General features: G+C 51.1%; 1 protein-coding gene across 2 annotated transcripts in view; it reads right to left on the reverse strand.

Moving 5' to 3' along the window:
- Positions 1-26797, reverse strand: part of SSBP3 (single stranded DNA binding protein 3) — a 54469-nt gene that overhangs the window by 9553 nt on the left and 18119 nt on the right. For both annotated transcript variants that reach the window (XM_059477963.1, XM_059477962.1), the window contains exon 5: positions 7561-7650. In XM_059477963.1, the coding sequence (XP_059333946.1) occupies positions 7561-7650 (90 nt within the window). The remainder of the gene's footprint in view (positions 1-7560; positions 7651-26797) is intronic.

Consider the following 26797-nt stretch of genomic DNA (forward strand, 5'->3'; position numbering starts at 1 on the left):
CTATTCATTTGCAGCTGAACAATGAGTAATGATATATGCAAAAAAAATATATATATTAAAAATCAGAACATCTGTCAAAATACAGTGACCACATTGAGAGTAAACGGTCCAGTGGTTCAACCAAGTCTGCAATGATAAACACACAGGGAAACACTTTTCAGGGGTGTGCAATGAGGGAAAAAAATATGCAGGAGAGGACCAGAGAGGCTGGGGGGAAAGAGAAAAACTACCCCCAAACCAAAAAAAAAGAAAAAAAAAAAAAAAAAAAAAGAAGAAGGAAAAAAAACCTAAAAAAAATTTTAAAATAAAAATGATTTGTTTCCTCTCTCATCCCAAAGGTTGGAAACACCTCCGGGTTTGTGTTCACTGGAGGTGCTGGAGTGAGCAGAGAGGATGAGGAGCACATCCCAGCTCACACCTGGGCAGTGTCTGGGTGGCACAGCCGGAGCTGCACCGCCACGCTGAAGGGATGCAACATCCTTCCTCGAGGTGCATTCCCTAAGGATGACAGTGAAATGGCTTGCGAGCAAAGAAAGGATGTCTGGGGGAAAAAAGGAGAGATTAGTTGGTGCAGGTTTAAGACTGCAATGCAGCAGTCGCTGACATTTTGGGCTTGAACGCCCACTTTAATTTTTTTTTTTTTTTTTTAAATTTCCCTTAAAAGCACAAAACGAAAATTTGCTTGGAAAAACCGCGAGCTCGGTGCAAGAAATATACCGGTGCGTGTTAACGTGAGGAAAAAGGGGAAAAAAAAGACAAAAAGAAAAAAAAAAAGAAAAAAAGCATTTTTTGAGTCCAAGGAGGTGTAATTGGTAGAGAAAGCAGAGGAGCTCTGTCAGTAGGTGATGGGAAACGACAGCAGCTCCAGGACCGGCGCCGGAGCAGATGTTCTCTACCTGCCTCGTTACTAATTTCAACAAGTGTTCGCCTTCTAGCTGCTGCCAGCAATGGCATGGTTTGTTACCATGAGCAATTTTCTTAATTAACAGACATTAATTAGCCATTTAGCAATTTTGCAAGCATTTGTTTAGCAGCTTTCCTAAACATGAATACCACTGTGATAATGGTACTGATTAGAGGGTCCCCTAATTAACAGTACAGGGAAGGAAAATTGAAATCACATAAATTAAAAAGGGAGGGGAAGTTAATGAAGGCAGGACATATTTGCACCTGCAAATCTTTTGTACAGCGGAAACTTGAGTGCAATGTAAATAAAGTAAGAGGGTGGGTTTTTTCTTCTTCTTTTTTTTTTTTTAAATTTTTTTTTATTTGAATGGTTCAGTCGTGAGATGGAGCCAAGCAGATTTAAACCAACAGCCTCCTGCCAGCTCCTCTGCTTCAGCCGCTGAAATCCCACCACTTACACCACCATTTATCTTCCAGGTGCCAAAAGGAACCAGCCCCTGCCCAGCCTCATCTGGACGAGGTCACAGCACCTCAAGACAGCCCTCCCCACTGCCTTCTCCATCCATGTCCCACCAGAGAGGAGAAGACAAACCTCTGAGGTCCAACTGCAGCATCAACCTCCTTTAGCAGAAGTCCTCTCCAGGCATGGAAGTTGACTTATTTTTGCTTCTGAGCTGCTAACTCTGTCTGTGAATGCAAAGGGCAGCAGGGGCAGCAGACACCTCCCACCATCCCCCAGTAAGGTCTGGCCACCCCCAAAGCCCTTCCTACATATCTCAGCTGCAGGATTTGGGGTAGGGAAGATCAGAAGAGGTGAATGAGTGATGAAATCAAGTGGAAGGTAAAAACCAGGGCTGGCAGAGGCCAAACCTCAATGCAAGAGCCAGTGTCCTCCATGATGCCTGCCCTGTGCTGCAGGAGGGGGTCATTGCTGTCCAGGTACTGATGTCCTTCCCCCCGTATCCCACAGCAGGTGAGGGTGTGGGGTGAACAGGTACCAAACACACAGGGGACATGGCCACCTGAAGGCACCCTGGCTGGGCCTGAAGGTAATGCTTGGGGTCTGCATTTCGAGCTGGAGAGCAAACACTGTTTGACTATTGGAGAAAAAGCATCTGTGGGACACGGCAGCATTTCCACCAGAGAAAAATCCCCTGTGGCAGCTGGACCCGGAGAACACTCATTGTTTGTGCTGCTGAGTGCATTCTCTGTAGTGAGCTCCTGCCCCAACACCAAGGCTGCTCCCGGGAAGCTCCAGGCTCGGCGCCGCAGCATCCCAGCCCTTGCATTATCCCATGTGGTACCACTCCCAGAGGACACTTCTGCATAAGGTGACGCCCAGCTTGTGCAAACATTTTGGCAGGCAGGGAGGAGCTGAAAGCTGCTTTTTTATTTCTCCTTCTTTTCTTGCTTTTTCTATGCGGCAGCATCCAAAATGTTCGCTCCAAGCTGTGGCCGCCGCGGCCCCCTCGGCAGGGCTGCCCTGCTCTGCCAGAAAGGCAGTCAGTCCCTCTGCACGCTGTTATCTCCATAAATACTTGCAGATGTTTCAGGGCTGGGACCCGTGCAGGGCTGGGAACGCCTGCTGGAGTGGTTGGGTTTTTGCACAGGGAGCAGCAGATGATCCCCACGGATCACGGCGCTTGGGACAAGTGTTTTGCAGAGACAACATGTGGGCTCCAACCAACAGAACATCCCTTTTTTCTTAAAAAAAAAGTGTGTTTAGCAGTTATTAAGTACTCCTGTTAAAGGAGGAGGCTGAACACATGCTGTCCTGCTTCCTCCACATCCCTCCATCCATCCCTGCGGCACAGCTCCTTCTGACACACCATGCTGGGGGAGCAGGACCTGTTCTGCAGCTGCTTCACTCTCATCTCCAGCACTCTCCCCAGCCACAGAAACCCCATCATCTCTCAAGTTTTTCCTTTTTCTCCCCAAAACTGGACACTCTTTGTGTGGGGTTATTCTTCATCTTCCTGTAGCTGTCTCAAAAAACCCCAAAAAAGAACCTCAACAGCTAAAAGGGTGTTAGAGGAAACTGTTTCCAACAGCTGTCAGTGCCCCAACCTCCTCTCTGCTTCGTTTCTTTCTCCCCTCTGCACTCCAGGGACTTTAAAAGCCCAACCTGGTCCGTCGGACAGACGAAGTTTGCTGCCACAGCTGCTTCCTACAGGGAGTTTCCAGGAGATCAGGTTATTTCCACTCTGTCTTTCATGAGCTCGACTCCTCAAACTTCTTGTAAAATATTAAAGATGGAAAATGGCACGAGCGATCATAGCTCTGTGTGTGTCAATTTATGTTTCCAGCGTAATTCACCACAAATGGATCATGTTTTATGGGCTACATACTTTCAGCTAATGGGGGAGTTTTGCTATTTAAAAACATTTTCAAGCACCTCTGGGGGTGGCAGAACAAGGCAGGATGGTACGAGAAGGCAAAGCATCACTGCCACGAGACACCGATGGTTTCGAGTTAGCAATAGGGAGGCATCTTGTGTTTAAAATACCTGCCCCTGCCTGCCAGTTTTGACGTTAGAAAACACTAAAATAAATTAGATGGGTATTAATTAAAGCCATGCCTGGGTTTATTGGAGAGGAGATTTATTTCTACTGAAGGAGAGAGATGTTTTGCAAGTTGACGAGGGAAAAAAAAGAGAGCTTTCTCTGAAGGAGGCTTTAGGAGAGATGCTCCGGTTGCCCTCAAAGAGAAAGACCCCGGTTGACTTCCAGCCTGTGCTGCTGGGTGAGGACCTTCCCGAGACAAGTGAGGCCAGGAGAGGTTAGACAAGGCAAGGCAAGGCAAAGCAAGGCAAGGCAAAGCACGGCGAGGTTAGGCAAGGCAAGGCAAGGCGGCAAGGCAAGGCGAGGCGAGGCGAGGCGGGCCAAGCTCCCCCCGCAGACACAGAAAGGCAGCCGTGGGCAGGAGCTCTGCCTCGCCTGCAGCTGGGGCTCCCAACTGCACAAGCCTGGTTTTAAGGAATATGTTTAACACAAGCTCTTCAGGAAACAAACCCGTGTCAGCCAGAGCCAAGAACAGTCACCTCCATCTGGCTGGAGCACCCGAGAGAAAGTTGACTGCAAATCCCACCATATGCTCCAGACGCTCGGTACAAAAGCCTCGGGCATCCTACTAAACTTCCAGAAAAAAAACTTTCTCTGATGCTTGCTTTTCCTTTCCTCCACTTTGTAGGCTACCTTCCCTCAAACCCTGCCCGGTGCAGGCTGGTACCAAGTTCTATCCCAGGATTTTGGGAAGAGCAGCCTGGTTTTATGAAAGCGGCTGGCCGGAGCTGACGGCACCCGATGAGCAGTGGGAAATTCCACTGAGACATCAGGACAGCAGGGGGAAAATGGTGGCATCCAAGGAGGGAGCAGGACAACATGGACCCTTCCTATTGTCCCTGGTTTCACCATCCTCATGCCACAGGCTACCTCACCCAGAGGGGGAAGTCTCCAGGACGTGGGGAGGAGAGCTGGGGAGGGCAGGGGATGTGTGGGGGGAGCCTCCCGGGCTCTGTAGCCCCCGTGCTCCCCAGCTCCCGAGGTCTGTCTGCATTAGGGGGCAGTGTGGGAACACGGAGCAGCCGTGCTTTGTTTTGGTGCATCTCGGCGCCGAGCCGCTGATGCATAGCTAACACAGCGCCGACATTGATTTATGGTCAACTTTCCATTTCATCAGCGCAGGGTACAGGCACTCTGCCTGGGGACAGCAGCCATGCCTGGGGGGGCTGCTGACTCGGCCTCCCCCCCGGTTGTTTAGTGGTGTAAAGGTGTGGCATTAATTGCTTTCAATTTTTTGTTTTCCTTCCTGTATTTCCCTGGCATCCCCCCATCCCTCTTGCGAGGGATCTGCATCCCGGCATCAGTCCAGCTTTCAAAACAAAAGCAGGAACGCCTCTGATGACCTTTAGGAGGATGAGCAGAGGGTTTGTTTGCTCATCTCAACGGGACAAAGAGAGAGATTTAAATAAAAGCATCTACCCATGCTGGCTGTCAATCCAGCCAACCTTTTGTGCGGAGCGCAGCCGATGCTGTGCTGTTGGCTGGCACCATGAAATGCCCCAGCAACCCAGGAGTGCCATGGGCCTGCCTCTCCCATCATTCTGGGAGATTCTGCAGGCTGCGCTTCCCTTGGCCCCTGACCTGAAGGGCACTGCTGAGCCCTGGCACTGGGAAGGGAATCTCACTGCAAGGCAGTGGTTATGGATGGGGCTGCAGCCTGGAGTCCTCCTTGCTTCTCCCTTTCCTGGAGCACTCCTTCTCCTCCAAGCTCACTCACTTGTGTTTGGGCTGCAGAGTCGCAGGAATGGTCCATATCAATGTTTTCCCTTTGCCTGTGGTGGACATCTTCACATGCAGGGCTGGGGGGGGTTCATGCATTGCAAAGTTTCTGCTACCTGAGCTTTGCTGGTGACTCATTCCTCAGCTCCCTGTGTGACTCCCCACCATGCCTGGACATGATCAGGCTCTCTAAATCCTCTCAAAAACTATCTGCCCACGCCATGCCTGCTACCCTTGGGGATATCCCTTGCAGGTCCCTGGTGCAGAAGAACAAGATGCTGAAAACCCTTGAGCCCTCTCCTGGCACGAGGATGGCACTGGCTGAGGTGGCACCACCTCCCTCACTCCCAAGGCTGGCATACCAAGGGTTGGGGAGAAGTCCTTTCTATCTTCTGTGACCTTTTTGTTTTCGCCCTCTGAATTTAGGCACTTTAATCTCCTACAGATAGGAAATTACCCCCAAGCTGTGACTGGCTCGACAGTGAGCCTCCAGCCCATCTCTGCAAGAACTGCTCTCCAGCATCTCTGAAGCTGGAATGAGCCCCAGCACCCGCAATAAATCAGACAGCCTTTCATGGAGGCGATGTTCAGACTGTGTTAAAAGGTGGGATTTTTCTTCTGCTTTCCATCCCGAGGGCTGGGAGGAGAAACCAGATGTTGGAGGGCTTTCAGGAAAGGCAGGCTCTTGAGATGTCACATGTGAGCCATATGCACCAGCACCCTTCCTCTCTTCCTTCTGGCAGTGCTGGGGATGGGCAGCATAACCTGTCTTGGTGTTATTACATTGTCTGGGGTTTCAGGATCCACTCCTGTTTCTGAGCCACCCCCTACCCAAGTGGTTCCTGTGCCAGCTGCACGGGAGGCAGGGAGCTAAGATGGGCTGTTTGCTCCTGAATCAGACCCTCAGTGCAGAAGTGCTACAGGAGGGCACAGAGGAAAGAAGGGGGGACAGCTTGGAGGCTGTCAACAGGAAGAGTCGAGACGGCAGCACGAACAGTAAAACTCTGGAGAGATGTGACTCCTCTCCCTCACCATTCCCACTCTGGGAAAGCCAACCCATCCTCTCGACGCCTTGCCCTAAATTCCTGCCAGTTTTGCAGCCCTCGCAGCTCGGCGTGAAGCAGAAGCCCCAGAGGACAGTCAGCTTCACTGCGGGGCGAGATCAGGACGTTTTGGAGAGACATTTGTTGGAAGCGGCAGCTTGGCACTGGGATTGCTGGCAGCAGCTCTGACCTGCGAGATCGCATCTCCGCCGTTGGCTTCACCCCCGGCCCCGAGCGCTGCTGCAAGGCTCGCCTGTTTTAGGGTTCCCCACCAATATCAGATATTCTTACTTTGTCAGAAGCATGTTCAGGAAATGGGATCTCTCTTTCTCTCTCTCTCAAAAAAAAAAAAAAAAAAAAAAAAAAAAAAAAAAAAAAAAAAAAAAAAAAAAGACAGGACCCTCCTTCCCCCTTCCCACACAAATGTAATCGCTGATATCGGGCTCAGATATCGCCACAATAAATCACAAGCTCCTTATCGAGCTCGCCTGTCTACTGCCCGAGAAGTTCTCCCATATACAAATCACAAGCCCAGATTAAAAAAAGCCCAGCTTGCCAAAACAAATATTCCTTTCAACTCTTATCCCATTTTTTACACGAACAAGTGTTTCATCCTCAAGCAGGAGGGTTTTAAAGCACCGAAAGCTTATGTTGCTGCTTGAGGAAAAACCCTCAAGGTTCAAGGTTTGAAAACTCCTTTTCTTTGTGCTTGGTGATATCCTGTCTGTCAGCACCACTCCAAACATGTTACCCCCTCCTCTGCCAGAGCTTGTTGTGGGATAAGGAAGGAGCGAGGGGACTTTGGGGACTTTGCTGGGTATTTGCTTACAAGGTGCCTCCCCGGCATTCAGGGATTTGGCTGGAGCCCACTCCCGCCTGCAGCCGCAGCCAGGGTTTGTTAATGCATTCAGTGATTGCATTTGGAAAAAATCAAGTGGTTAACCAGAGGAGGGGGAAAAAGTTTCAGGAATCAAAATCCAGAATGTTTTCAATTACACACGTCTGTTAGGACTGGAGAACAAATACAATCCCAACCCAAACACAAACCAAGCAGCTTTGGAAAAAAAACATTGGTTGTAAATACACAGTAACCTCTTCGAGCAAGAAAGGAATTTGCTTTAAGGCCATAAAAGATAGAAAGCAAACGTGGAAGGACAGCAGAACACAAGTTATTCCTAGACAGGTCAGCTGTGCAGGCATGCTGCTTTCCTAGCATCCTCTTGGGGGAAAAAAAACAACAAAACACAGGCAGGACAGCACTGACACCCAGAGCAAAAGCAAACACGTGCGTGGTTGGAGGGGAGGGAGCAGCAGGAGGAGGCACAGCCTACCTGGAAGAACCCGGGCGGGATGGGGCCCCCGGGCATCCCGTCATTCGGGGGAATGTTTCCAAGCACGGGACTCGGGGCAGCAGCTGCACTCTGTGGGGAACAAAACCAGGGCAAACATGGTCAGAGTTATGACAAAAGCATGTTAGAAATGCCACCTCTCCTGCCACATCCCACTGAGTCCATCTGCCTGGTGTCCCCAGAGCCCTGAGCAGGATGCTGGCAGCTGGAGGGACACCGGCCTCTGTGACTCGCCCACCGAGGAGATGGCCACACAGAACCTGGAGATGATTCTGGGGTTTGTTTGTTCATTTACCCAGGCACTGAGTCTTGTTAATCCACCAAGTGTAATTTTAGGCAGAAGCTGTTTGAAAGCTTTAAAATGCTTCTCCTCCCACCTCCCCACCATGCTTGCTGGTTTAGCCCTGTCCTTTGAAAATTATGCTTCCCTGACCTCACCAGCAATTCAAGGCTTTATTATTAATTTCCAAATTCATTGCATTCAACCTGTGGATTCACATTCCCCCTCCTGCCTCCCTAGAATGAGTCACCAGCCCCAAAAAGGAGGGACAGGGACAGACATGGGGTACCTGGACACCCCACTCACGCCTCTCAGCATTCCTATTTGCATTTATTCACTTCTGGGAAAGCATCAGTGTGATAGGAAGCTCCTACTCTGAAGGAAAATATAAGAAAAAGATCTTTCTCCAAAAGCCACTGCTGGTGACACATTCCTGTCAGAAAGGAGCAGTACCTGTGCTATCCAAGTGCATCCCAGTTTGCCCAACACCAAGTGACCCCATTCCAGTCACAGGGCAGTTACAAAGGCACCCCTTTGTGCCCTAAGTGGTGTTAATTGGATTTGGACCACTGAACTACTCCCTCCACCAATTTTTATGAGGGATGTACCCACCTAAAACCATAGTGGAAAAACTTTCCACTGAGGAAATCCAATGAGGAGATGGGGTACATGTGAGCCTGCTCAGGCTTGGTTTCACCCAACAAACCCCACGTCCCAACTGCAGCCGAGCCAGCCCTGGCTCCAATGCAGCAACAACCACAAGATGTGAGCACAGGGGGAAGCCAGGCTGTCAGGGCAGCCTGCAAAATTAAGGATTATCACTAAGGACTAAGGATTGCCAAGATGGGATCCCCATGTTTGGTTGGCAATCCTGCTATTCCTGACCAGAAAGCCTTGCAGAGGCAGGGGAGCACCAGACTAATCATTGCCTGGTGCCTTCCCAGGGCATCCCTCGTGCCCCTCACCATCCTCTTCAGCAGGAGCTGGCGTGCAGGATGTGGGATGAAGGCCAGGACCACGCCAGATGAGGGGTTGGTTCTCCTACCCCAGCATCTCAGAGCTGCAAGTGTCACAGACAACAGTGGAGGCTGATTCCCCAGTAAGAGCCTCCCTTAATGAAATAACCAATTCCCCCTGAGGCTACAGGGTCCTGCACCCCCAGGAACACCCCACGCCACACTCCCTCCCCTGCCCCTGAACAAGGCATCCTGAACAGCCAGGCACCAGCAGCAAAGGCCAGATCTGAGTGTTTTTACATTTAATAAAAAAAAAAAAAAAAAAAAAAAAGTCCTGGCAGGAAAAATAAGCCTGCCCATTCCAGGCTCTTTTTATACATCAGACGGCAGCAAAAATAGATGGGAGAGGGAGTGAACCCACTTCTCCCCCTCCCTCCATCCCCCCAAGTGGGTCAGCTATAAAAGTAAAACCAAATCTTAATCCAAGGCCATGAACATATTGCAGTTTCTCTGCAAAGCAGATGACGGTTCTTAATGCAAAAATATATAAGACTGAGCCCCAAACTGCAGCGAGCCCATTTGGAATTTCCTTTATTAAACCCTCTATCACGCAAAACGCTTCTCTCCCAAGGCGGCAAGCGCTGCAATAAAGCTGCCAAGGTGATATTTTATGGTTTCAAGAGATTTCCAGCACACTATAATCCTTTGCTTGGGGAATCTCCCAAAGCGAAATGGATCCCAAAGTGGTGGGAAGTGAGGAGGAATGTGGATTTGGGGATCTGGGGGGAAAAGGACGCTGCTCTTCTCCTCCCTTCTGCAACAGGGAGCAGAGGGAGAACTGAAGAGAAGCCAAAGAAAATCTTGAAGCAAATGCCCATTTTTCCACAAAACCACAGAGTATTTTTCCGTGTTAAACACCCTGAAACCTCACCTATGCCTTTGCGGCGTAAACGGGAATTTAAAGTTCCTCGCACATGTGGCGCTTGGCAGAACTTGGTAATTAAAAACCCGCAAGTACCCTGAGCATATTGTAGGATGAGAGCCAAATTGGTCAGCCCTTGATGAATGATTTACAAGGCTGCGAAGTGACATTTTATTTCTTTTTTTATTCCCCTCCCCATCACCGCTGCTAAGGTAAATACTGAGGCACCTTTAGCCCTGGTGAAGCGATGGGAGCGCAGCTGTGGCTGGAGCAGCTCTGTAAAGCACTTGGGCATGCCAGAAATGAAAGAAAAAAAGGCAAAAAAAGACAGCAGGAACAACTTTTCCAAACCTCAAGGGTGAGCATCCAAACCCTAAGGGTCAGTGTACAAACCCAAGGGCTTTCCAGCACCCATTTCCAGGGCTTTTTTGGCCACACAGCTCCTCCCACATGGTTTATTTTCAACATTTTGTTCCAGAATCTCTTTTTAGGGACTCTTGGTTGCAGTTTGCTTTCCAAAGCTCTTTCCTTAGGTGAACATCTAAAACCCATCGAACCTCCCTGGTGAAGGTACAGACAATGTGCAGTTGCCATGGAAGCTGGCAGAAAATGGGCATGGAACTGCTGTGCCACCACATCCAAGCTGGAACTGAACTAGATGCACATCAGCCACACAAAGGTCACCATTGGCACGTGACACCCTGAATTTCCTTCCACTGAAACACACGGAAACCACTGCCAGAAATGAGCCAGGAGATCTCTGGCAATGCTGGCAGGCCAGCTTATTTACCTTTTGTAAGATGGCAAATTTTTCCCATGTTGGAAATCAATATATATATGCGTTCCTGGGGCGCACATGCATAGCTATATACACAAACACACATATGTATTTTTAATTCCCTGCCACACACGTCGGTATTTTTCCCTCTTTTTTTGGTGGAAGCCAGTGGAATGATGACAATCTGGATCACCGTGTTTCGCTTCCAAAGCGAAGCTCTCAGTTAACACACCGGCCTGGTACGCCAGCAGATGCCGTCTAAGCCTTTAAATCGCACACTAATTGCACTAATTGAGCTAACAGTCTCTGTTTCGTCTCCCTACCCTGAGTCAACCAGCATCTTCTGGTACTGCTGTAGAGATCCAAGCTGTTGACTGTAGTGTTATTTTGTCAGCCATTAAACGATTCATCAGAGTCATTAATTGATTTATTACCGCTGCCTGCGAGTATAGCTTTGCAAATAAAGAAGGATGGAGGTCAGGAGGCAATGGAAATCGGACAAAACAGCACAGCCAGGAGCTGGGCACTTGAATTATCGATAGGAGCCCACTTGTGCAGGACCACTGGCATCGGGTTATAGAAAACGGGGAAAAAAAGAGAAGATGCGCTGTCTGGCTGGGCTACAAAGCTGGTTAGGGTCTTCAGCTACAATCTACACAGGATGTAAAAGGGCTATTAAAACCATCTTGTTTTCTTAACTTAATCCTCCAGGAGAAACCAGGTTATTCAGCTGTATTAACTGAGCTGAAGAGCAGCAGGCAAGAAGCAGCGGCATGGCTGCCCCACAGCCGCTGGCGCATCCCTGCCACACTTTGATGTCACCCCAATCTGCTTTCCCAGGCCGGGAGCACGGCTCACCTCCGCTGTCCCCCAGTCCTGGGAGGAGCTGCGGTCCGGTGCTTTTATTTATTTACTTTCTTTACAGCAGGGCTGAGGTCTGTGCTGGGCGTTTGCAGCGCGCAGGGTGCGGCGAGCCGTTTCCTGCCCCCCGCCCTGCGCACTAGGCCTCAGCGCGGCCGGGAGGCACCAGCGAGGGCCCAACGGGGTTTGGGGGCTCAGTTATGAAACCAGAGCAGGTGGGATGAAATCACCCTCACTGCCAGAACCTGTTTGCCCCCAGCTCCTAGGTAACTGGGTAATAAAAGGCAGCACCCTACGAGAGGGGGTTTGGGAAGCCAGGGAGATTTCTGGATGTGTTGCCCACACACGGGGCTGCTGCAAGGGATTCTTCCTCATCATCCCCGCAATTTGTGGACTTTGAAGAGCAGCCTGAAGGTGGGCTAAGGCACTGCACCCCTTCCTGCAAGGCTCTCAGTGTCACCATTATGACAGCCAAGACCCAGCTCACCACCACCCAAACCTGCCAAGCTTCACCAACACCAGCAGTGGTTCCTATGAACCATCTATGAAAAACAGGTTCCAACTGGTGGTAGTAACTCTGCCATTAAATGCAAACTGGTGTCCTCACCACACACTCCAGGAGAGCAGCTTGCCCCAGCATCCCATGCTGCCTTTCACCAAACACTTATTTTTAATAAAAATAACATGCCAAGAGTGGTGCAAGGGAAAAGAGAGGATGCTCCATTTGTGAGAAGCACCACCAGCACTGGCTGCTTGGCCAGGCACTGCCCACATCAACCCAGCAGTGAGATGGGGAAAGCAAAAGTATCTTCATGGCAAAGACCTAAAACCAAACTAAGGATGGCTGGGTATTTCCTTTTTGAGCTCCAGCTGTTTTTGCCCTCTCTCCTCTCCAGAAGAGTGGACCAGAGGATTTTGGCTGCACCTCACACCTTGCAGCCACTGTGGGAGCAGCACAAGGCTTGAGGGCAGCTGCCTCTGGTAGGAGCATGCGGGGGTGCTCAGGCCATGCTGGTGATCTGGTATCTGTCTCCTTTGATTTTATTTTTTTGCCTAGAGCACAGGCTTTGGAGCCTAAAGAAGAAACCAGCGTGCGGGTCAGGACTTAAGCAGGCTGCGTAAACAGGTAATACGGAATTTAATTGGACTCCAGTTAAGCCTTTTCATCTCGTTAAAGCTGCCTTCATCTTATATAGCCAGGTTTTAAATTTAATAATAGAACCCTCCCACACCTCAGAGTAACCCGATTAACGCCAGGGAGGACGACACGCCGCCCGCTTCCTCTGGACCCAGCCCTCAGATCCTGTCCCCCATCAGTCCCCTCCACAGGGACTGTGTTCTGTCAACGTGCACCAAAATAAATACAACACCAGCCTGCTGCAGGTTCTGAGAGTGAGACTGCCAACCCATGTGCCAGCAGCGGGCACCCACTGTGGCACCCACCTCAACACCATGGTGCCTGCAGAGCCTCTCAGGTGGGCTCAGCGTTTTTGGGACACACTGTGCTCACCAGTTAGGGTATGCCAGAGTCCATCCCGCTTTCTCCACCTGGCTGGATGCTCCAGAAGACAAAACAAACCAGCTTTGGTTTATTTTAGGGTAAGAGAAGGTAAAAGAACGCTGGGTTGAAGCTTTGTGTATTCCCAAGATATAAAAAAAACCCCAAAACAGATTAAATGGGGCTCATAGCAGTATCACCAAACCACCCAAAAGCCATTGCTGTGCTCCCATAGGACACCACGCTGTGCACACAAGTTCAGCTTAATTATACTTCTACAACAGCACAAGCTTTTTGTGCTTATTTTAAATCCATCACCTGTGAGCTGCCTGGCACACAAAGCTCCAGCACACACCCTGGTCAGCAGCAGCCACGCTCGGCAACTTTTCCCCTCTCCTTTATGGAGAAAGAAACAACCCCCAGCCCCATATTTTCCTTGAGCCTTTAAAAAAACCCTAAATCATTAAAAAAAAGGCACAACAGTTGAATGGTGTCTCAAGCTAATACGGTTTTTTTGTTGGTTTTCTTTTTCCCCTCCCTTGTAAAGGATAATCTGAGACAGCAGCTCCGGCCATGAAACAATAGGATTTTAATCTCTTAAGTCGGCGTCCCCCTTATCCCCGGGAAGGAAACCCCTTCAGTCATTTACAAGTTTGTAAATAAGGCTCTTGGTAGCATCTCGCGGACATCTGCTCCGCCAGCCCGCCAGCGTTCCTGCTAACATTTACAAACATCCTTCCACAAACACCCAGCGCGCTCTGCTGAGCTGGCTTTCTCTAAATATATCCCAAGGAAATAACTTGGCAGGGCTGCAAAAATTTCACAGCGACCGAATTAAAGGGGGGGTGGAGAGCAGGGGAGGGGGGATAAGCTCGGGAGGTGTAAAATAGAATAAATGCAATTAGGTTTTGCACACGCGTGTGCACGGGGAGGTTTGGAAAGGGAAAATTGTGGGAAGTGAGGCTGGGCTTGCTGGAAGTGCTTCTCCTGACTCAGGAAGGGCTTTGCAGCACTTCAGGGCTTCACACCATGTGGATGGGTGTAGAGATTCACCCCAATCCTGGTATTTAGGGATGCTTTGCCATGGAGTGGGCCCTATCCCTGGCTTGGAGTGAAGGTGAAGCTGATGGTCCCACTGCCAGCATCTTCCCTTCACAAGATCCAAGTCCAGCTACACCTTAAAACCAGTGTATGAGAACCAGTGTATGAGCCCTCCCCACTGCCAAACAGCTTAAATGGGTCCCGTGCAATTAGCACCCTGGAAAATGCTGTAAATACACAGGTATTAATTACTATCAATTCTCATCTAGTAATTCCAGCAACAGACAGGCCAGGCTCTTTTCCAGCAATCAATACCATCCATTTCAGGGTCTACCTGCCAAAAAAGTTATATAAAATAATTATATAAAATTTTCATTAGATAATGCAATTGCTTAGGACTATTAATCTACTGCTCATCTATCAGTGTGGGAAGCTCAGCTCTGTGAGGGACACCCAGCAGCTCCTTGCACCAACAACCTGCATTCCCTTCTTCACTCAGTGGTTCCACCCAAATGTGCTCCTGATGTACCCACACAAGATTTTATGGAAAGCCCACAGATTAATTTCAGATTTAAAAAAAAATCACAGTCCCTGAACCAAAAGGGAAGTGTTCCCAGCAAGCAAAGCTGCTGGGAGAGGTAATTTCCTGGAGTTCACTATGAAGATGTGATGGTTTCAAGTTCCACAGCTCTTCACTCCCAGTGATGTCCCTTGCTCCATTGCTGCAGTTTCTGGGGTGTAACTGTGTGGGATTGCATGACTGGATGCTCAGTGCCATGTGCACCAGCTCACCCTCCATCCTTCCCTTAAGCATCACAGCTAAAATCAAGTCCTCTCTGACTTGGTTTTACCAGCCTTTGAAAAGGCTGGATTAAGGAAAATACTGCCTACCCTCTCAAAAACTAGTAATGATGTGGTGATGAGGTGCAGGGAGGCTGCTGGTGTTGGCAGCTGGACTTCTGCTTCCCAGTGCCTGCTGCTCTCTGCTCCTCTGCCTTCCTCCAGATTGAAACTGCCACGTGCATTTTGGAAGGGGTTGTAAGAAAAGCTAGATTTAAATTGGTAATCCAATTCAAGAAGGAAAAATAATAATAACTCGTGACTTTAGAAAAATGCCACGCCACTGCACCACGTGCATTTGAAGGAAACTAGTTTTAACTTGTCCAAAGGATTTACTGACAACTAATGAGGATATTGCCAATCCCAGTGGCAAAACATCCCAAAGGCATCCACAGCCTGGCAGCAATTTCGCCATTAAAGATGGGTGCAGAATACAAATATATTTTTCAATTTTTTTTTTTTTTTTTTTTTTTTTTAGTTTTTGCCACCTTGTGTTTCAGCCAGTCGATCTCATAATTTGCTCTTTGCAATCAAAAATGACACAAAACAAGCTGTGAGTTTGCATGGGGAGTCAGTGATGTCTGGTAACTAAACCTCATCCGAATCCAGGGAAGAGGGTCAGACCCCCTTTCCCTGCAACTGCCTTTGCAGTGCAGCAGGAAACACCGTGACCTCCCAGGAAAAACCATCCTTTTCCATTGTCTGGGCAGCTGGATGCTGTGGGATGGAGCACTGAAACCCCAGCACAGCATCCAGCACTTCCCACCCCCAATCCAACCAGAGAAGACCAGGCCCTGGCTTCACCCCACGGGAAAACATCCCAGTTTTCTCCATCCTCTCCCGCCGCAGGGGAAGAGAGGAGAGAATTAATGCAAATACTCCCATTCTTGTCGTGCACTTGAATGCCAAAATATCCCATTTGCTTAAGCCTATTTTACTGCGAGCAGCTGCCCCGGCATTATTCCCCGACACCAAAGGCAAAAGGGCAAAAGAAGTTGGTCCGGAGCAGGTGAACACCATCTGCCTGTCCCTGACAAGGAGCTCGTGGCCACCATCTTCATGTGCTCACACAAAGCCAGCCTGAGCCCCGTGAGAGGTGACGGCGGCGCTGCCCCAGCAGAGCCGTAACCTTTCCTGGGTTCTGTGCACCCACAGAGGCAGCCAAGCATCCAGCCCCGCTCACACTGGCCCCTGATGGATTTGCCTGCTGATCTGTGAAGTTTTACCACAGCCAGCCCTTAAAAAAAGAAATAATTTTAAAAATAAGAAAAAAAAAAAAAAAAAAAAAAAGGAAAAAAATTCCTTTCTCTAACAAAGCGGCAGGTTAACAAAAAAGAAATCAGTGTTGGCTCTGTTGATGTTTGATGGTGCTTTGTGGCGCCTTCTCTGCACAGCATCTTCCATGAAAAATGCTGTTGGAGGAGTGGAAATGCCTTAAACTGAGTTGGAGGTGGCAGCTGAACTTAACCCAGGGCTGTGACTGGCTGCACGGGGACAAAGTCCAGCACATCCTATAAACCCTGGCGAGGAGGATGGGAGGAAGGCAGTGGACTTTGCACGGGAGCAGCCAGACCTGGGGCAGCCCTTCAGAGCCCTGAATCCACTGGGATGGATGGACTCAGAGCACATCTGAGCACTGCTGTGCTCACTAACGATGCCTGTGGGCTTTTCTCCTTTTCACTATCCAAATAAAACCCACCCTCTAGGGCCCACCCTCCTGGGAGCACTGCCATGACTAACCAACCCTCCATGTTTCTGCACCCTTGATTCATCCCAAGAAGCCAGTAAAGGGTTTAGACATCCTTCATGAGGCTGCAGTTGTACTCCAAGAGCCAATCCAGTTCTCAAGGAGCCATTGCTGGGACAGCAACACTGGAGCACCACGAGGAAAGCTGCTGGCAAACCCCAATCCCAAGCAAGATGGGTTTTGTGACTGAGTGATGATGGAGAAAAGCCATCATGCCTTGACTGGCGTGATTCCCACCATTTCCAGGGTGATGACTGAAAAATGGTGAAAATATTCTGCCCTCCATGCAGACCTTGTCACCGACACCCTGCCTTAGGAAAGGAGCCATGAAACATCTTGCATCCTGGCATCCCTGCAGTGTTTTGCTGTGCAGCAATGGATCCCTGAAGTGTTTCCCTGCCCGGTTTGGAGCTGCAGAACACCACCCTGCATCCCCACATCCCACAGCAGTGGGGGTGACCCTCCCCAAGCAGGGCATGGCCACCAACAAGGTTACAACACACACAACTTCCCAAGTGCTGTGTCCTGGGCTCATCCATCCCTGGGCAGCACGGACTGAGCACCACTGATACTCTTTCCAGGCAAGCTGAAAGCTTGAGCAAGCAGCTCAGGCTGGAAATCAAGCACCAGGCAAGGTGCAGGATGTGGGTGTGAGGCGGTGGCAGGAAGAAAATCCCAATCCCAGCTTTCCTCAGCACCTGCCAGCCCAGGATCCCAGCCCAGGCCATGGCACAGCTTCACCCCGGCAGCACCGACACCCAGCTGTGCCTCCAGGGGCACAGACAAACCCAGAGCAGCGCTAATCGTCCCCAGAAATCATCTCTGTGCATCTGCCAGGGGTCAGAGATGAGGATTTTTGGGGAGGGGGGATTGCAGCAACTTTCCCCTCCTCTCCACTCATCTAATCCCCCAGGCTAATCCCTTCCAGCCATATGGAGCCCTCATCCCAAACCTGCTCCAAGGCTGCCCCTTCGCACCCTCTGTGCCCCTGGGGGTAATGCTTTGGACCTCAAAAGTGCTGTATGGGTGGGGAAAGGGTGTGATTCCACCTCCAGACTCCTGAGAGATTCCCCAGCCACTCTACACACATGGTTTCTCAAGAAAATTCACATTGAAACACTCAAAATCCAGGCAAGCACAGCCCCATGTCTGGCGCTCCCTCCCCCTTTTCAACAGCAGGGTTTATTGCAGTTATTTGTAGGTGCTGCCCCCCAAAAATAGTGTTTCCCAGGTTTGATAATTGCTCAAGGCATATCAAAATTAATAGAGCAGCTAGAGCAAAGGACAGGAGGAGTAAATCTGACGTAAGCCACTGTGTAATTCAGTGTTGTTCCCAAGAACTGGTGGCTTTCTCCACTGCCAAAAAAAGCCAGGGGCTAAGCTAGCTTGGAGGGGGTGCAGATCTCCCCTGGCAGGCTGGGATTTCTTGGGAGGGGGAGGGTGAACAGGAAGAGACATTTTAACCATTTCAGCATGTTCTGGAGGAGGAGAGGCACACATCCATGGGGTAAGAGGGAATTCACCACACCACCTCCCTTCCTGCTCCTCTGCCTCTCCCTGCCTTAACCTGGGGATTGGGAACACCACTCCAAAGTGGCCTCATGTTTTATTTACCTTAACACCAGCTCCCTGCATTGCTTTGGTGTTGCTGGCACTGGTGATCCAGGCACAGCTGAGCTGCAGGACTTCCCCATGGAAAAGTCCTCCTGGGGTTGCACAACTGACAAGGTGCACATTGGGATAGGGGAGGATTTCTGATAAAAACACAGGTTTAAAAAAAAAAAAAAATCACTGTTTTCTGCACAGAGCGGTTTTGTTAGATGCAACTCCAAACCACATCGCCCTTAAAGCTTGCAAAACATTAATTATTTCTCTTCTACGAGCAGCTCTCCCTGTCAAAACACAGTGGTTAATACAAACCCCCCATTTATGAACTGGGAGCTTTTTGAAGGCAGCTCTGGAGGGACCCTATAAAACCAGCGTGCAAACCCCTGCCCCCTGACCCAGCAATAAACTGGTACGTGAGGCAGGAAAACTTAAAGTCTGGAGAGCAAGGGGAAAAAAAAAGGGAAAAAAAAAAGAGCCCCGGGCTTTGAGACAGCAGAGAGGGGGAGGGAGCGATGTGAGAGAGCTGAGCATCACTGCAACGTCTTGTTTAGACTGGCAGTGCTGGGAAACACCTGGCCACAGAGGCAGAGAGTGGAGTTCAGGGGATGGACCGGGATGGGGAGTGCAGGCAGCACAGGCACGGTGGTCATGGCCACAAATTGCTGGTGGAGACTTCCTGATAGGCTTTTTCTCTTTTGTCTTATATCCACCATTTGATATCCATAGGAGAGAACAGCTCCTTCGCTCCCCACAGTCAGAGCTGCTCTTGCACCACCCTGACACAAACCCAGGCATGACACTGGTGGCACAGCCCTGCCAGCACCCTCCTCTCCTCGGTGACATTCCTACCAGCTTGTGATGCTGACCATCCTCAGTCCCCAAAGCTGAGCATCCCAACACTTTCCGGCTCTGAGAGCTGCTGCAGCCTCACCTCCCTGAGAGCAAAACCCCCTAAACCCCACAGGGAGCTACAGGCAGACCCCGAGCTCCCCAAAAAGCAGAGGATATCCCACAGTATTCCAGTAAATTTTTCTAGGTCTTTGTAAAGGCTGGAGAGAACCCCCAGCCCTGCCCACGCTGCAGATTCCCAAGCACTGCTGAAGCTCCAGGGCTATTTGGAGTTCCTCCCTGCCCTCATCCCACTGGGACACAGCACCCACCACAGCAGCCCCCAGCACCCACCAGGCTTTCCATGGGATGCAGCCTCTCCTGGGAAAACCCTTCCCAGCTGCAGCACGGAGCTGACAGGAGGGACGAGGGGCCTTTGTGCAGGCAGCACCCTGCTAAGCCGCACAAAGCTGGGAGCAGGGGGGTTCAAAGGCTCCTGGGGCAGGGAAGGGGCCCCTCCACGTTCCCCCCTCCCCGGGCACCGGCTTTTGTATGGCCTTGGCCGGATTGTTAACTCCCCTGCCGGAGCTGCTGGGGCCTCCTCCGCCTGCAATCCCTGCGGATTTTACCTCCGGGCAAGAGCAAGGGGGGGAGAAAAAGGGGGGGCAGCCCAGTGCCTTAAAAGAGCCTGGTAAAAACAACAGACTGCAGTTGGGGGATAGATACACGATGGCTTTAAAAAAGCACACCGCCGAGGAGAGTTTGATGGCTCTGCCAAAAGGAAAGAAGTGTCTTCCCACTTGCAAACAAGAGTTAATTATAGAAAAAAAAGGCCCAGGAAAGTGTTAAAACCATCTGTGCCACGAGGAAGAGGCTGGAGCCGGGCGGGTGAAGGCAGCAGTGCTGACAGCTGCTGTGTACAGGCAGCCTGGACTGTTCCCCCGGTGCTGCCATCCTCCTGCCCTGCCACCCTCGCTGTGACATCCTCCCACCCTGCCATCCTTGTCATGCCATCCTCCTGCCCTGCCATTCGTGCTGTGCCATCCCTGCCACACTATCCTTGCTGTGCCATCCTTGCCCTGCCATTCCTGCTGTGCCATTCCTGCCTGCCCTAACACGTACTGGGGGTCCCCAGCAGGATCCCCCCCAGCAGCCTCCTCCCTGCACAGGGCAGGAGTTTCAGGTTCATCAGGAAAAGGCACCACCAACCCCCAGAAGTAGCCTGGATGGCACAGAAGGGATGCACAGTGCAGCCTTGCCAGGAGACCTGCTCTAAACACGTCCCACTGAAGCATCACACTGGTACACTCCAGTAAGCACCCATTTTTACTCCACACCCTACAGAAACGTGGCCCAAGTGATGCTGCCAAGTGCCCTGCAGTGCCTCCACCATCCCCTGGGCAGGGCTGAGGGTGGACATGGCCCCTGCCGTGGGAAGGACGGGATGCACAGGAGGCCAGGCCAGCCCGCAGGGCTGCGCACAGCGCCTGACCCCGCAGCCGGATCCCAACCGCTTCACAAATATTTACCTAGCTGGTTTTTAAACAAACCCCAAATGCCAGAGAGTTTAAAGTCCATGTCCTAAACAGCTCCTGTCTTGCTCCTGCCTGCCCTCGGGTCCCCAGCTGCCTGCCCAGGGAGCCTCCAAGCCTGCCCCGACCCCTGGGTTTAAGGAAACTGCAGGCAGCAGGCTCCTGCCGGGCTGGAGGCAACTCCTGACACTTCTGTCTCTGATTTTATTACGGACATGCAGGCTGGATGATGCCTGAACACGCAACCAGTGCAGTTCAGAGGAGCCCTCATGTTGAGGAGCTTCCATATAGATTCAGAAAATAATTAGCCATAATTAAGGGCTTCTGGTTTATGGCTCCAACAATTGTTTAAACAGAAGAGCCCTGTTAAATGGAAGAGTCCAAATTAAGCTCAGGGCTCACCAATTAATATTTCTTTACCCTGCTATGGTTTAGTTTCAAACTTCTGCTCAGAGAGCAGCCTGGGCTGCTCAGATCAGGGCTGCCACTCCTGTGAGCAGGCAAAGGAGCTGCGTGGTTGGGCTCAGCCCCAAAACCACTTTGTTTTGAAGCAAAAACCTGTTGAGGGTAAGAGAAGGGAAGAAGGAAAGGAAGGATAAAACTGATGGGAACTGGAGAACGACAGTGGATGAAGAGCAAGAAGGTGCTGCCAGTTTGTAGATGGCTCTGAGACGTGACATGGCACCAATGCCCATGGCACAGACGGATCAGCTGCAATCTTGGCTCACCAAATCTGAGTTTTTGAGGCAGTTTCAGGCTCTTCTGTGTAACAACTACCCACCAGGCCAGCCCCGACCCCACCTGCGGCGCTCCCTCCCTATGGACAACATATGGCACGTCTCACCTCATTAGAGACATAACTAGCAGAAATAATAAGCAAGTCTTTACACAAAATCTGAACTAGTGCACTAAACAGGCTCTTCAGCCCTGAGGTTTTTGGTGTGTCCCACCAAACCCTGCTCCAAAATCCAGCTGTGCATCCTGTAGCCCGCTCGTCCTCCAAGCCACCAGCCTGGGCAATATCAACTGGGCAAAGCAGAGTTAAATGTGGAGATCAATATTCATATCAAGGCAGCTTCTGAGAGGTTTCAGTTGGTTAAGCAGCCTTGAGATTTTGGCTGTGGAAGGCAGTGCTGCTGACGTGGCCGTAGGTGCACTCCGGGGTCATCCATACAATTGGCATCTCCGGAGGAAGTTGCTGACGAGAGGGAATCATGGAATCATTTATGGCAGAAAAGTCCTCTAAGAACATCAAGTCCAAACGTTCCCCCAGGACTGCCAAGCCCACCACTAAACCACGTCCCCAAGGACCACATCTACACAGCTTTTCAATCCCTCCAGGGATGGTGACTCCATCACCGCCCAGGGCAGCCTGTTCCAATGCTTTGTGACAAGCTTTCCAGTGAAGAAATTTTTCCTAATATCCAATCTAAGCCTCCTCTGGTGCAACTTGAGGTCATTTCCTCTCATCCTGCCTGTTACAGCTGCTGGGATAGGATGTAGGAACCCCTCATAGGTGGAAACCTGCAGGCAGCTCCACAATACATACAGTAAAACTTTACTTTTTTCCACTTTTTAATTAACACCAGCCCTCTGCCACCGTCTACCACAAAGGACCACACTGTGATGCAGTCCCACCAAGCTGGACCAGGTAAAGAACAAGAAAAGTGAGCCCATACAATGGCCTGCTAGCAGTTTTGTCCCCAGCATGATGGGGACATCACATGAGGATGCTGGCCCTCAGCCTGGACAGCTTTTCTCTAAGGCAGGTCCAGAAGCCACACCAGGGCCACCAAGGAAAGGCCAGATGATGCTGCAAATCATCCCAAGTTTTCTCTGAGGAAAAACATGTTTTCCCCTGTGTCTGCTTCCTCCAGCAGAAAAAACTTTAGAGACTCCTAGGAGCAAAACCCCAATGCTCCTCTGCCACCCAAAAGGGCATCCTCACAGACGTGTGAGGCACAATCCAGGAGCACTGCTGGCCTCTGCCAGCTGCAGGGTTTTTCCCAGTATGATCGAGGAGCACCGTGGGAAGCACGCAGGGAAAACAGCCATATCATAAACCAACTCAACTTCATGACCTGAACGTTTTAAGACATAGCAGGAGCCTTTGTACTGTGGCCATAACTGCAATATATCAGTTAGCCATCGCCTCCACCAAGATCTAGTGCTCCAGATCTCACAGCAAATGCTGACTTAAAGACCCATATCAAATACATTATGATACCACTGTTTCCCGTTACCCACGCTGATGATTCAATTAATTTAAAAACAGCAGAGAAATTTAATTTCACCATTAACCCTGCAATCCCCAGCAAATGCCAGTTGGGAAGGCAGCAGCCACCTGCCCAAGTTTGGATGGGCAAGAGGGGTAGGAACAAAGTGAAGGGGTAAAAGATGAGGAAATAGAGATGTGAGAAGCAAAATGGGGCAAAGCAGGTTCTTTTCTAAACCCTTTGATGGGGTAGAAATTAGAGGAAAGTTTGCAGGAGGGACGCGGAATAGATGAGGGGCTGCAGAGCAGCATCTGCAAAGGGTTTCGTTGAGAACAGGCTCTTGCAAGAACAGCACCACTCAAACTCACAGGGTCCAACTCCAAAGACAAATGCCAGGTAGAGCACAAAACACACGGGCAGACACCCTCCGACAGGGCAGCCCCCAGAGCCTGCCCAGGATCCATCAGCAGGGCCAAGGGTTAACAAGAATCATCAAATGGAGCGCAATCTGCTCTTCCACAGGGCTGAAAGGTCGCCCTTTCCAGATCTGCAGGGATGGTGTGCACGCAGGCTCAGGCCCCAGGTCAAGTGGGGTTCACCCAGGCCTTCAGCAGGCCCAGCTCCCCACAGAGGAACAGCACAGAAGGGACACGGCCGCCCCACGAGCCTCCCTCCCCGACACGTGGCCGGAGAAGAATAGTTAGCCCAAGCAGAGCTCTCCCATCTGCTTTTGTTTTCCACTCTTCAGTCCTGGGCTCTGCTAAAGCCCCTGAAGTCACCGGGCATCTGTTCTCCTCCACCCATCGCAATCTGCCAGCCAGGGCCGCTCTGACAGCCATCCATCACGCCGTAATACGCTGACCACGGGACCCAGTGGGACATCATTTTCAAGTCAAATGCTGCAGTTAGCATAAAATAAAGCATCGCCCCGGTTTGTTTTTTTTCTTTCTTTCTTTCCCCCTTGCCGACGATCCCGCAGCTGCAGCAAGGGACTGGGTATGCAACAAAAGTGAAGGGGGGGGGGGGAAAGGCACAGGAAAATGGCAATTCTACTCTTCTGAGTCATAACAATTATGACGTTGTGATAAGAAACGTTTTCTATGAATTTTTAAGTACCAGTAATCCTGTTTTGCAATTGTCCCCCGGGAACAAGGCGACAGATTGAACGGGGCTGACAGTTATTTCCATCCTGACGAACGCGGCTCCGACGCGCCGTCTCCTCCCTCCAAACTTCCCGGCCCGGCGCTCAGCCCACTGCTCCAGCTTGTTTGGTTAGAGCTGGCTCGGCCACTGGTGTGACTGTGGACATCCCCAAACAGCCTCTGAAACCACCCCACTGGCTCCAAGCCCCAAGCATAAACTCTTCTGTGCACCCATAGAACACACACAGGGAGGAGATGCACCTTTTCCCCTTTCTCCCTGGACACACAGCCATGCCCTCCAGAAACCTTCAGCTGTGAGCTATGAGGTGAGTTCAGCATCTTGGTTCCTCCTATCCTGTCACAGCAAACACCCTTGGAAGTCCAGGAAAGATGGGGATCAACAGGGAGAGCACTGCTCGATGTTTTGCTACTTGAGATTCCAAAATTTTCACCACCACGCTAAAACTCTGCAGATTTATCTCACTGGTACGGGAGAGAAGGCGGCAGGAAACACCTTTTTGTTCAAGTCTTTCAGACTGGGAACAAAACCAGCTCCTTTTACCTCTTTTGTAAAATGAGCACCGTCATCAGAATCAGTGCCGAGGAGCGAATTTGTTTTGCAGAGGATCAAATAAATAATGGATGACGAAGGAAAGCTGCCACGGCGAGACTGCTCGGGAGATGCTCTGCTCTGGCAGCCTTTCCCGAAATGCTCCTAAACACATCCTCACACTGGCTCCAGCTCCAGCAGTGCTCCCCAAATCCAGGTACCAAGGGGTGCTCTGGCCAAAGGGACACTCTCCAAGACATCAGTGGCTCGTGGCTGTTGTCTACGGCAACCCATACCAACGATGGGAATGTGTTTGAACTGCTGCCAGGCAAGGGCAGAGATGTGGGATGTGCTCCTGCAAACGCAGGGCATTGAGTGGGCCCTGGTGTCCAGCAGCCTGGCACAGAGCAGCTTCCCTACAGGAAAACCCAGTCTGCTGTCCTGTGTTGGCCATTCTCAGCCCTTCATTGAGTCTCAATCCTTTAAAAAATCTGCTGGGTTTTTTTTTTTTTTTAAAGGAAATACTAAGTTTCTGCTTCTGTGCAAGCAGCCACCCCATGCCTCTGCCACCTCCGCCCTGGAATGGCTCTGTGCCACCACACCAGAGCCCAGCAAGCATGGGCGCCATGCCACATGCCCACCTACAAGGGAAGCCTGGCCCTTCAGTGCTCTATAGCCAGGAGACATTAAAATCAGCCTGTCAATTTACATGCAAATTTATTTTAGATGCGACAGAGGGCTTACAAAAGAAGGTGTACTAGATGCTGTTTGCTTCTGCTGAGGCTGCTGTGGTTTGGCTCCCAAAGGTACTGGATGGGTGAGCTTGAGGGGCAGGCGCTGGGATGCAGAGGCTTCCACCTCTGGATCAGTGTCTGGCTCAAACCCAGCTCCCCAAGCTCCAAAACCCCTCAGTGTGAGGGCAGTGCAAGCTGCTGGTGGTGGAGCAGTACAAGCACAGCAGCGTGCCCACCACCACCACCCCTCTCTGCCTGGCAATCCCTCCTTGCTAAGATTCCCCCACATCCTTTGTCTTGTGCTTTGTTTGCCTTCCCTGAGCCTGGGGAAGCCTTCCTCCTGTCCTCCTCCTCCTCCCTGTCCCCAGCAGCTCCCCGGGGCGGTTTCTCAGAAAGCGCAACCGTTTCTGCACAAAGTTTGGCACTCTGGGCCAATGGCAGGAGCTGCTTTAATCAACTCAAATGCCATTTTCTGCAGATAAGTCTCCCACTCTCGGCAGCCAAGAAAAAGCCAGTCGGACAGCAGCAAGGGAAAAAAAAAATAAAAACCCCAACACACCCCCCCCAAGAGAGGCTGCAAAGTCACTGCACAGGCTCGCAGGGTGATTATTTATAGACCTTCCCTCTGCAAAAGCCAAAAATAATTGTTCCAGCCCAATTAATGAATTTCTGAACGCTGGGCTCAGGGGTAGCCACCGAAGTGCAGCACTTTGAGCTACTTGCAATGTGTTGGGCTCTAGAATAATGTATTTAAGAAGGGAGAAAACTTATTGTGCAGAAGCAACTGCAGACAGAGCAGAGAGGAGTGAGAACATGAAAGCAGCAACCCTGCAGACCCCAAGGTCAGTGGGGAAGGAGGGGGAGGAGGTGCTCCAGGTACCAGAACAGAGATTCCCCTGCAGGCTGCGGTGCAGACCATGGTGTGGCCCTGCAGCCCGTGGAGCTCCATGGTGGAGCTGAGACCCTCCTGCAGCCCATGGAGCTCCATGGTGGAGCTGAGACCCTCCTACAGCCCATGGAGCTCCATGGTGGAGCCGAGACGCCCCTGCAGCCCATGGAGCTCTGTGGTGGAGCTGAGATCCTCCTACAGCCCACGGAGCTCCATGGTAGAGCCGAGACCCCCCTGCAGCCCACGGAGCTCCATGGTAGAGCCGAGAACCTCCTACAGCCCATGGAGCTCCATGGTGGAGCCAAGACCCTCCTACAGCCCATGGAGCTCCATGGTGGAGCCGAGACCCTCCTGCAGCCCATGGAGCTCCACGGTGGACCTGAGACCCTCCTGCAGCCCATGGAGCTCCATGGTGGAGCTGAGACCCTCCTGCAGCCCATGGAGCTCCATGGTGGAGCTGAGACCCTCCTGCAGCCCATGGAGCTCCATGGTGGAGCTGAGACCCTCCTACAGCCCATGGAGCTCCATGGTGGAGCCGAGACGCCCCTGCAGCCCATGGAGCTCTGTGGTGGAGCTGAGATCCTCCTACAGCCCACGGAGCTCCATGGTAGAGCCGAGACCCCCCTGCAGCCCACGGAGCTCCATGGTAGAGCCGAGAACCTCCTGCAGCCCATGGAGCTCCATGGTGGAGCTGAGACCCTCCTGCAGCCCATGGAGCTCCATGGTGGAGCTGAGACCCTCCTGCAGCCCATGGAGCTCCACAGTGGAGCTGAGACCCTCCTGCAGCCCATGGGGAA

The sequence above is a fragment of the Ammospiza nelsoni genome, chromosome 9 (assembly GCF_027579445.1).
Source record: "Ammospiza nelsoni isolate bAmmNel1 chromosome 9, bAmmNel1.pri, whole genome shotgun sequence".
In the NCBI taxonomy this organism is placed as follows: domain Eukaryota; kingdom Metazoa; phylum Chordata; class Aves; order Passeriformes; family Passerellidae; genus Ammospiza; species Ammospiza nelsoni.